The following is an 11,474-nucleotide window of genomic DNA, read 5'->3' on the forward strand; positions in this document are numbered from 1 at the left end:
CCCCAAAGGAAAGGGTGAGCTTCATATTGTGAACACCTCACTCAAGCTAACATTTTCACAATGTCTGGAATGAGTAAAAAGTGAAATCATGACATTTGCAAATAACACCCTCTTTATCTAGTTTTGAAATGCCAAAATGACTGGGATAAACTGCAAAAGTAATCTCAGAGAGTGGTGTGAGTAGGCAGAAAGGTGGCCATGAACTCCGATTCTCTTTTGCTATAATTGGTAAGCTCTTCAAAAGTAAAACTTTTTCTGTATCTTCCACACAATATGGCACAGGGCTAGGCCCATCATAGCTATTTAATAAATATATACTAAACTACTTTAACATAGCAGCTAATAAGTTGATAATTTTAACATTCCATAAACAAAAAAGATTCAAGAATGCTCAGACAAAAATCACGAATGACAAATATTTGACTGCAGACTCACCAGTCTGACTATTATTATTTTACACAAGGATCATCAAAATCTGGCCTCCACTTCTCTCCAGTCTCCTACAATCTTCTTAATTTCCCCAGCTTGAATCCCTTCCTGCAACTGCACTGAAACACTTGTCATTGCAAGTGCACCATACTACTGCCCCTCTTCTTCACTTTCTGCTATCCTTGAAGGCTGAGCTCAAATATCGCCTAGCTGTGAAGCCTTCTTTGATTCTCCCAGGAAAAGCTGAGCACACTTCTTCCTGTGCCCTCTCAGTAGTCTGAATGATTTCTATAATCCTAAATGGCATAGCATCTGCAAGTACTCATTGATATACCTATTTCTCCCTGCTGCGCCCAACTAGACTGTCTTCCTCCACAGTGAGAACAGTATATTATTCATCTCTGTATACCCAAAACCTACCACAGAGCCTGGCGCCCAGTAGGTATTCAATAAATGTTTGTTCACTGTACCTCTTAATGTCACTGGCCAGTGCAGATTACTGGGCAAGGTAAGTTACTATCTAGTCTCAATGCTACATTTCTAGTCATTTCAGGTTATTTAATTGCTACCTCAAAATACTTTTCTCTTTAATAATTAAGAAAGATAAGCAAAGCCTTCCCAAATGCTTTAGAAAACTATGTTTTTTGCGACTATTCTCCTCTCATCCAAATAGGCTTCAGCAGGTCCTTAGCATCATTGTTCCCAGCAGCTATTTTTGCAGAGATTCATATCTCCATAGATGCATGTGCTTGGAATGGTGCTGGAAGTTCAGAGGTCATTCTGCTTCATTCCTCTCCTCTGGGAATAAGGCTGTGGGAATGCAGAGAGCTATAGAAAGGACACAGAAGCCAGTATAGGAAAGCAAACTGAATCAAGTTGCTATCTTTGGTCAACATGAAAGACCATCTCCTTAATGTGTACAGAGGTGGTACCAGAGATTAACTACTACCGTGGACTATCATTTCATTAAAATGTAATACTCTAAAATATTTTCCTCTAATATAAAACATAACAAAAAGCCTTTATTATTTAAACCTAAAAAAGAGTCTGTCAAATTTCAACAATGCCTTAGTCATCCTCAAAAACTGATTTTTTAAATCAGGTTTTAACCAAGCAGTTTTTAATAATTAAAACTAGAGATACATATTTTTACACTTGGACAACAACTACCTCAAAAGAAAATATCAGAATAGCTTGCTTATGTACTGGCACAAGTCAACAAAAACAAATGCAATCAATCAAGCAAAATCTTTACGCCATTATAAAACACTTATTATCATCCAGCACATAAAAGAGGACAACGTTAAACCTACGAACCCGGCTCAGCATTATCATACCCCAAAAACATGTTCAATTAAACCAAAAGGGCAAATTTTAACTATGACAATTTGAATTTTAGAACTGCCCACCTCCAGTAACAGTAAATTATCAAGCTTCCCCACATTACAGGATAACATGTAATTTAACAATGGCATCATCTCCTACACCCGGTCCAGTGACATTTTTGCAGTCAACATATCTACCCCTAGCAATGTGGAAGAGTCAGAATGTCTGGGGATGTCTGGCTGCGTGACAATTCCTCAAGAGGCTGGAGCTGCTTCTGGTTCTAGGGGCTTATTTTGACATTAAGGCCCCAGAAACCCACCGAGGGCTTTATAAGACCACTCACTTGCAGGGGTAAAAATTGGTTGGCCAAATAACTCATCAGAGGTCTTCAATGTTAACTGCTGACCTTGTTAATTTCTGATCTCGATTACAACCTCGATACTGGTAAAAGTAAAACCTGAAAAGGCAGCCACCTCTTCCGTACTGCTTCTTCACAGACTATCTAAAGAACATCTATCTATCAGACATCAAGACAGAGGGTGTGGCTATTTTCCTATAGAGGGAATAAGAAGTAGGGGTCGATGAGGATGAGCAGCAAACCATGGGATGGAGTATTTACCCTGGAAGATGAAGTAGGCATTAATGGGGATGGACGAGGTACAACAAGGGAGAAGTGATACCTCCATGAAGAAGAGTAAGGGTAGGACCCGTGAAGTGGTAGGTCCGCGCGCGTGGGAGAGGAGGCTGGAGTTGGGGTGTACCTACCCGTCGAAGCGGACAGTGCCAGTCTGCTGAGTCTGCACCCGGTAGTGTTCCAACAGCAAGCGCACCACCTTGGCGTGGCCATTGCGAGCTGCGATGATGAGGGGCGTGGAGCGCTGCCCTCCCTGCTGGCTCACATAGCCTAGCAGATAGCGGATATCGCTTTCAGACCGGTTGAGAAGCAAGGCGGCTAGGGTCAGCACCTTGCCCTCGCTGGCCGCTTTGTATACATAGCCAGCCAGGCCTTCCATGGCCGCCGCCAACTCCAACACCCGTTTGGTCGCCACCGCTGCTGCTGCCTTGCGCCCCCGGAGGCCGCGTTCGCCAGCGCTTCAAACCTGGGCCCTCACAGCCCATTCAACAGGGCGCCGTCGCCGCCGCCGCGCCCAAGCTGCTGCGCGGCCCGGGGAGGGTGGAGAGGCAGAAGTGGCCGACTGCAGCCGGGGGCACGTCCGCGACCCAGCCCCGGCAGGCAGGAGGGCGGTCAGGGCCGCCCCCAAGGCCCCAGGCACGGGCCCTGGGCCGAGGGGATCTCCATGGCGGCCGCCGTCCCGGGCCTCAGGCCGGACCCCTCCTTCCTGCGGGCTGCGACAAGCGCGTGCCCGAGCTACGGGTCGCCGGTGAGGTCCTAATGGAGCCGCGCGCGCCCCGGATGGCGAATGATGGGCGCGTCTCACCCTACACCGCCCGCCCGGCCTAAGGCCTGAAACTGCCTCCGCCTCCGCCTCCGCCTCCGCTCTCCGTCCTCCCTAGCTGGAGGAAACCTGCAGGTCCTCGCCCACCGGAGCTCAGACGTGCCAAGCGCTGTCGATGGCTTCAGAACTCCACGCGTGGGAGGCCCCAGGAGCGATGCGGAAAGCTCCCGCGGCAGCAGCCCCGGACCTCGGGGCGAGGAAGAATGCGAGCCTCTGCAGACAGGGCCAGGAGGGGGAGGGTGCGAGCGGGAGGGACGGTTAAGTGGGGTGTCTCTTCCAAAGTCGACCGGCTAGCAAACGAAGCCTTGGTGAAGAAAGGTTCTGCTGCGCGAAATTGGCCCATCTCCAATTAGGGCCTGGATGTCCTCAATGCCCTTGACGCCTGGAGCCTCCCCCTCGCCCCACACGGCCCTGGGGGTCCCTAGCTAGGGGCAGAGACAGAGTGAAGGCACTGAACCTTTACTACCTGTAGGTTAGGATACTCGTCTCATTTTACCATAGATGGTGTAGGGACAGCCTCTGTCTCTACCCTTGACTGGGGGCCCACGGAGGGAGTTTCGGGCACCTGAAGGGGTCCATATTTGGAAACGGGTGGCTTCTCTTAACCCCTGAAATGTTGAAAGACTTTGAGAGCCACTGCACCAGGCTCTGAGAAGGGACTGGAAGTCTGGCCTGTCCTGCCTGGATAGGGGTATTAAGTGCGTGAGAAATGTCGGGAGACAAGTGTAACTCATCCAGGTGGAAAGGGGAGAGATATCCTCGGAAGGAAGGTGAGGTCTTTGTTTAAATAGACCACGACTTTAATCTTAAACTTGACAGAATCTCAGATTTTCTCCATAACCTCGCAAGATTGTTAAGGTTTGTAAAGATCATTTATCCAAGGAACGCTAGAGATCTCCAGGTTCTGCTTGGCACTAGGGATTCAGTGACAGACCGATAGATACCATGCCTTCCCTTCAGAGGCTTGTGTTGCTGTGGGGAAAACAGACAATAAATAAAAAAAATGAAAAGATTGGTTGTTAGTATTATTACCATTTGCTATGAAGCAAATGAAATGGAATGATGGGGGCAGTTACTTTACTGTATGTTGTCAGTCAAGACCTCCATGGCATGTAACAAGAACAGAGGGTATTCTAGGCAACAGGAATAGCTGGTAGGAAAGCCCTAAGGAGGGAACAGTCTTGAGTTCAGAAACAAAGGTCAGCATGGCTGCAGCAGATGGGGCCATAAATAGGAAATGAAGTCATCAGGGTGCAAGTCATGTTAGGGACTAATAACCCATAGTAAAGTATTTAAACTCTACTCATAAAAGTCTGATGCGAGCATTTGAAGAGTTTTAAACAGGAGAATGACAAGAGATAATTTGTGTTTTTAAAAAGATCACTCTGGCTGCTGTGTGGAGAATAAACCCTAAGACGAAAGAGTACAAGCAAAGGCCATTTAGGGGGAAGGTCTTGGACTAGGATGGTAGCAGTGGAGGCCATCAAGCTCCTGGAGCAGACATAAAAAGTATAAACTCAATATGGAAGTTACTTCCAACTCCCCTCAACAGTCCCACTCCCTTCACCTCCCACCCAAAGGACAATATCTACCATAAAGAAAGAACAAATACATTTATTTGGTCCCCAGGGACCAGGCTAGGCTCAACAAGTTTACATAAATTGTTTTACTTGAACCTCAGTATTCCAATTCTAGTTGACGAAAGCCTCACCTCAGTTTCCCAGCTATTATTGGGAGTTTGGGCCACATCTCAAATTCTCTCTTTCATTTTGCAACACAACCTTACCTATTTGCAGATCCCTACACAAACGTACCCTCCCCACCTTACCATATAAAAACAATATTGGAAGTGAAGGCTGAAGATGAGTTTCTACTGGTAGAGTCTCTGAAATATCTAGTGGAAAAGAGGTGGAAGCTGGTTGGTTTCATTCTGGGGCTTCAGAGTTTGAAGAAAACCTAATTCTGGTCAGGCTAACCAGGCTTTTTTTGCCTCTGTGGACTTGGCAGTGATACATTCAGATGTATGACCTGGGGACTCTCTTCCAACTGATTTTCTTCTTCCATCTGACTTTTTGAAGAAAGGGATCCAGAGACTGGCCCCTTCTTCCCTTCAGTTTTGTTTTCTGAAGGAGACCCGATTCATCCAGCTATTCATTCCTCCTCACACCCTTGTGAGATAAACAGGTTCATCCTAGTGCTAATACCTCAATTCAGTGATGTAACTGGGTGGGTGCTAGGAGAAATGACTGGACCGAGAGTCATGCCAGAGAAGGGCTCAGAACTTGCACTGCATGGCCTCCTCCCCCAGATAGGAATACACTTCTGCTCCAATAGGCCAAGGTCAGGAGCCTTGAGCTACTCTTTTCTTCTATAGTTATCACAGTTACCTAGTATAGAGTTCTGGGATCCTTTAGTTGCTCAATAGCCATTGGTTGATCAGGACTATTTGCTTGCCTCTATTTACCTGGGCTTGGCAAGTGACGTGTCTGTGGCTGGGTTGTGTAAATCTGAAGAGAGACTGTGTAAACAGAACGAGGCTAATTTTCCAAAGGCCAAAGCCCAGAAATAGTTCCTTGTGTTTCTGACCTATTTCCCTTCCCTTTGACAGAAAGCTACTGAGCAAATGAACAATAATAAAATGTAACTGTGAGTAGTTATGTCCTGATGGAGACTGATTTGCTGATAACGAAAAAAAAAAAATGCAGCCTTCCAACTAGACCAAAGACAGGACCAACCTCCAGCACTTTGCTTCCTGGGGTTGTTTTTTTCTTGTCACCCTCTTAGTGGCCCCCACCCAGTCTTCTCTCTGTAGCTAGAATCTCGCGCAGAGGTACCTAAGGCTTTCTATGATCATGATCCCTTCACTTGGGCCAAGGTGCCAACTAGCTCATCTGACCAATCATCCCATGCTAATGGGGAAGGGCTAGAAGAAACCCTTCCCCACTACCACCCTACACACACCCTTGACATTCCTCAATCCTCCACAGGAACACAGTTCTAAATCCAAACCAAATGCCATCTCATCCTAGAAATCTTCCTTGATTTTGCCCTGAGCTCTCTACCACTTTATACCTCTCGTGGGAGTCTTATCTCTTTATAATAATAACTCATGTCTATATAGCACTTTATGGTCTACAAAGCACTTTCTGATTCATCTATTCCAGCCCCCTCTTCCCAGATTTCTTAACCATCTTCTATAACTGGGAGGCACAGAGCATGGTGGTTCAGCACTCAAGCTCTAGACTCACCTCTGCCAGCATTCCAGTTCCACCACTTGCTAGCTACCTAACTTGGAACAAGTTGCTTATTTAACTGCACATCTGTCTCATCTGTAAAATGGGGATAATAATAGTGCCCCTCCTATCTAGTTGTTGTGAGAGTTGAATGAGATAGACAAGCTCGGACACACACACACACACACACACACACACACACACACACACACACACACACACTGACCAAACAACTCAGTCACTGTTGGCTATTGTTATATCACTAGATCTTATCTCAGACCCTGTGGGAATAAACGAAGCAAATCAGTTCTGTCATCAGTAAAAATGAGTTTAAACCAGATAATCTCTAAGCTCTCTTCCAGCTCCATCAGGTTCTGATTCTACCATGAGTCACAGTTATTTATGGGCACATCTTAGCTTTTCTAGTCTGTAACAACCTCCTAAAGGCCCAGCGCTTAATAGAGAGACAGTAGGCTGTCCTGCCAGGTCGATGTTAGCATGTAACAATAGTCCCTGCCTCATCCAGGCACTGGAATGAATAAACAAGAAATTCCTGAATAGCATTTAGCATCGTGCCTGGCACTAAATAAGCTCCTAATAAAGCATAGTTACTATTGTCCCATCTTACAGTGAGGCTCTCCAACATGGTCGTTAAAAACAGATTCTGGAGCCACACTGCCTGGTTTACCCTAGTGCTGACCCTGTGAAACCTTGAGTAAGTGAATTAACCACCCTGGGCTTCAGTTTCCTCATCTGTAAGATGGACATGATAATAACAGCACACGCCTATTAAGGTTGTTGTGTAACTCAAATGAGTTAATAATAGAAAGACACCTAGAACTGGGCCTGTCATATGCTTGGTGTGTATAAGTGCTTTCTGTCACTGTGTACAGATGAGGAGACCCAGGCTCAGAGATACCAAGTGACATCCCCAAGTAGTATTGGAGTTGGGATCCAGATCTAACTAGGTCCCTGACTGATTCCAGAGCCTATTATTAGGATTTGGTGCTGCCCCAGGTGATCCATATACATTTTAACAGGAGCCTTCTCTAATGGTGGAGATCTCAGAAGCAAAGGACGGTGAGTTAGCACCAGAGACCACTAGGGTGAGAAAGACCATAGGATACCCTCAAATCATACCAAAGGAGTGGCTTCTTCTTCACTTGTGTCTAGCCATTTGGCTTTAGCATTCCATCAGGGCCACAGCCCAAAAGCCCATACACATGGCACCACCCATGCCTGCCCTCTAGCCTGGAATCTGCAGTGAAACCCCCACTGTGGATATTGGTGTAACACTCACAGCTGGGCCTCAGGTTTTCAACACAGACCCTGGCCTTGAGGTGTTTTCCATTTCTGAGGCATGATTCAGCCCTGGAGACAAGACAAGACAGGCACATACCAGAGGAAGGAGGCCTGGGTGGTGGATAAAGGGAAAGAAGAAAAACAAACAGAGGTTAGAGTTGGGTGGGTCTCACAGCTGCTGAGTTGCAGGGGGAGGGGAGCAGGAGCACACGGAGGGAGTGGGCTTGCTGGAGGAACAGCACAAAACGCTGCCCACTGACCGATTTATCTTCCTTGCAGTCAAATTTATTGATTTACACATGAATCCAACTATGCTTCTAAAGTCCCAGAAAAATATTAATAACATTTAACATTCATGTAGCACAATATGATTTTCAAAGCACTTTACACAAATAATCTTAATTTGTTTTTAAGAATAATTTGATTCTCTTATTACAAAGCAACACATGGTTATTGAGGAACACTGAGACGTTTTTTGATGTAAATTTAAATTTTTCAAATAGATTGTACCACTAGCAATAATGTTTTCAGAAAATTTCCAAATAGTCTTTTTTTCTAATCCCACATACATATATATAGTTCATTAAACAAAAGTAGATGTTTACAATATAAGGAGGTTTTTTGTTTTGTCACTTAACATAAAATCATGGACATTTTCTAATGTCACCAATCATTCTGTTATAAAAATTCATAATGACGGCATTTATCAGCATAGATGTGCCACAATTTCTTAAGCCATCCATGACCTAAATTGTCAGACATTCAAGATGTTTACAAAAATATTACTATTATAAATAATACTGCCATGAACATCTTTTTACTTACAGTTTTGTCTCTACGTCTAATTATGATATAATAATAAATTTCTAGTAATAGAATTACTAGCTTGAAAGATTGAAATATTTCTGAGTACACACAGCAAATTACTCTCCAGAAAATATATTCAGTTTACACTCCCACGGGCAAGATGTGAGAACATATACTTCTCACTCTTCGTTTTGAGTCTGTGAGCCAGTGAGTTAGGTAATAGCATCTCATGTTACAGAGGAGAAAAACTAGGAACAAAGTGATTAGCTGGGGTTCATCTAACTGAGACCCAAACTCTAGTTTCCTGGAGTTGATGTCAGGGCCCTTCTCACTCGTCTTCCAGACAAGGAGAGCCCCGAAGAGGTTTTCCTGAGTAATGGATTTGTATAAAAATTTATATCAATACTTGTTGGTGAAAATATTTTTGAAAATCTTTAGCTTGTTGACCTTATTTGTGCCATGGACCCCTTTGGCAGTCTGATTCAGCCTACCAACCCTTTCTTGGAATAATGTATTTATATGCATATACTAAAATATGTAGGATTATGAAGGAAACCAGTCACATTAAAATGTAAAAGCAAAATGATGATATAGTAATCCACCTGTTCCTTAATAAATGCATTAGTGACAAGATCCAATACTACATGTTGGAGAGGCAGTCCACCATGGGTCCTGAATGTCCCTGAACATGCTTGCTGAGTGTGCCAGACTGCAGGGCTTATCCATTGCTCCATACTGAGCAGTTTGGGTAGTTAGTCACTTAGGCAACCAGACTAGCCTGTTTACTGCTTGCTTTATTTGCTGCTTGCTCAAAAAGTGCTGGAACATTGGTCTTAAATTCCTCTCTTGTAACATAATCTACTACATGTGTTCATGTCACCTGGCTCTCCATGCTGCCCTGTGGGAATTAGAGATCAGGGAAATAGCACAAATACAGTGAGAAACTCTGGCTACTGCTTTTGCTGTGAGTAATAAAGCCTTTTTATCTAAGACCCAGGAGTTTCATGTCTTCTGTCATTATCCATGAAACTATGGCAAGCTGACTTGTTAGCATGCAAGCAGGGTAAAATCTCAGAGCCTTCGCAATTCTCACTCTACAATAATTTCAAAGTGGTGGTGAGCATAAATGATACTTTAAGAATATGCAACAGCTATAATGCAGACTGAAAATACCTGTAATTTTTACTGGTGACAAAGTCACCGTGGTTTGTTGCTTACATTCATAATTAAAGGAAATGCTAAATTTCAGTGAAAGTATTATGAAAATAAATGTTAGTTTTTTCTCATTCAAGTCCATAGATTTTGTGAGAACTTTTGTCTACTGCCAACTCCCCAAAAGAACACCAGAAAAACCTGTTAATCAAGCAAAGTAAGTCTAAGTCTGTTAAGTACTTACTGCAGTTGAGGGAGAACACCAACTTGACATTTACTCTTATCTCAAATGGGAGATGTCAAGAAAGGGTAGTTATAGGATTTGGGGGTCTAGGGTCAAATGGTTTAAGGTGGTTTTTCAAAGCGAGAAATTGATGGGGATTGGGTACAGTTTGTGACATTTAAGAGAGTTTAGGATTTGCAGACACAGAAAAGTGAGTGTCTTGACTCAAAACTTGATAAATAAACTTAGTCATATAAATGAGCTTTTGCCTATATAAGAAGTCTATGGTCCTGATAGGAGAACAGTCACCTGCCCTGTACCAGAGGAGCAAACTGTTTGCCCAGATAAATTAATTTTTTGAAGCACGCAATTCATCTATTTATCTTCCTAGGCAAGAATTTCCTGGAACAATTGTGTCATATTGATAGGGTGGTCTCAGTTCTTATTCAACTTATCCTGAATCCACTTTTTCACAAAAGTAGATGCCTGCTTATTTTTGCCTATTTTTGCTGTCTGTCCTTTCCATACTGCAAGTCTACTGTGGACGGGGCGTACATCTTAAACTTACAATGTATAAATACACTATTTAATATATTTAATTTTATTTCCTGCTTTTTAAAAAACTTAATACTGCATCATAAACATTTTCTCACATATTATACAATCTTTATAAAAACTATTTCAGTGGTTCTGTTATTGAACATTGGTTGTTAGGAATACATCTTTAGCTAGATTCCAAGAAATGGCATTACTAAGACAAAAGGCGAAACTATTTTAAGACCTTAATAAACATTACCAATTGCTTTTCTAAGTCATTTTACCAACTTACACACCTTCCAGCCACATATGAGGAACCTTATTTCACCAAACTCTCCATAAAGCTGGATATTAATATTTTTTAAATATTTGCTAATTTGATAGTATAACATTTATCTCACTTTTATATGGGTTTATATTTGATTCCTTAAAATGTTGGGATTTTTAAATGTATTCGTTTCCTAGTTCTATTTAATTTTTGAAATTATTTGTTTGTTTGTTTCATAATTGGTACTCAGCTCCACGTGCAGAGAATTAATAAATCACACTTCTCAATCCATAGTCCTCAACAGGTTAGTACATTGGCTCTCTCAAAATTTTTCTTTTTTCTCCCTTCTTCTCTGATATATATATATATGATATATACACGTATATATGATATATGTACATATACATGATATATATACATACATATATGCAAAAGAAGCCACACAGAAGAGTAACTGCTGTATGATTTGATTTAAATGAAGTTCGAAAAGAAGCAAAACTAATCTTTGAGGATGAGAGTTATGCTCTGTTATTGACTTGGTGGTTGGTTACATGAGGATACTCATTTGTAAAATTCATTGAATTTAGTATACTGAATGTTTATGCACTTTCCTGTATGTAAGTTATACATTAACAAAAATGTTTACCGAAAAAAAATAATATGATACCTTTTTTCATACACGGGGATGTTTACTTAATGAAGATTCCTTGTGCTGCACAATTTTCCATATGTAGGTAATA

General features: G+C 42.6%; 1 protein-coding gene across 1 annotated transcript in view; it reads right to left on the minus strand.

The window, feature by feature from the left end:
- Positions 1-3,446, minus strand: part of FEM1B (fem-1 homolog B) — an 18,932-nt gene extending 15,486 nt beyond the window's left edge. The window contains exon 1 of the mRNA XM_011385857.2: positions 2,521-3,446. Coding sequence (XP_011384159.1) covers positions 2,521-2,768 — 248 coding nt within the window. The 5' untranslated portion in view covers positions 2,769-3,446. The remainder of the gene's footprint in view (positions 1-2,520) is intronic.
- Positions 3,447-11,474: the final 8,028 nt, after the last annotated feature.

The sequence above is a fragment of the Pteropus vampyrus genome, unplaced genomic scaffold, assembly GCF_000151845.1.
Source record: "Pteropus vampyrus isolate Shadow unplaced genomic scaffold, Pvam_2.0 Scaffold15, whole genome shotgun sequence".
NCBI classification, from domain to species: Eukaryota; Metazoa; Chordata; class Mammalia; order Chiroptera; family Pteropodidae; genus Pteropus; species Pteropus vampyrus.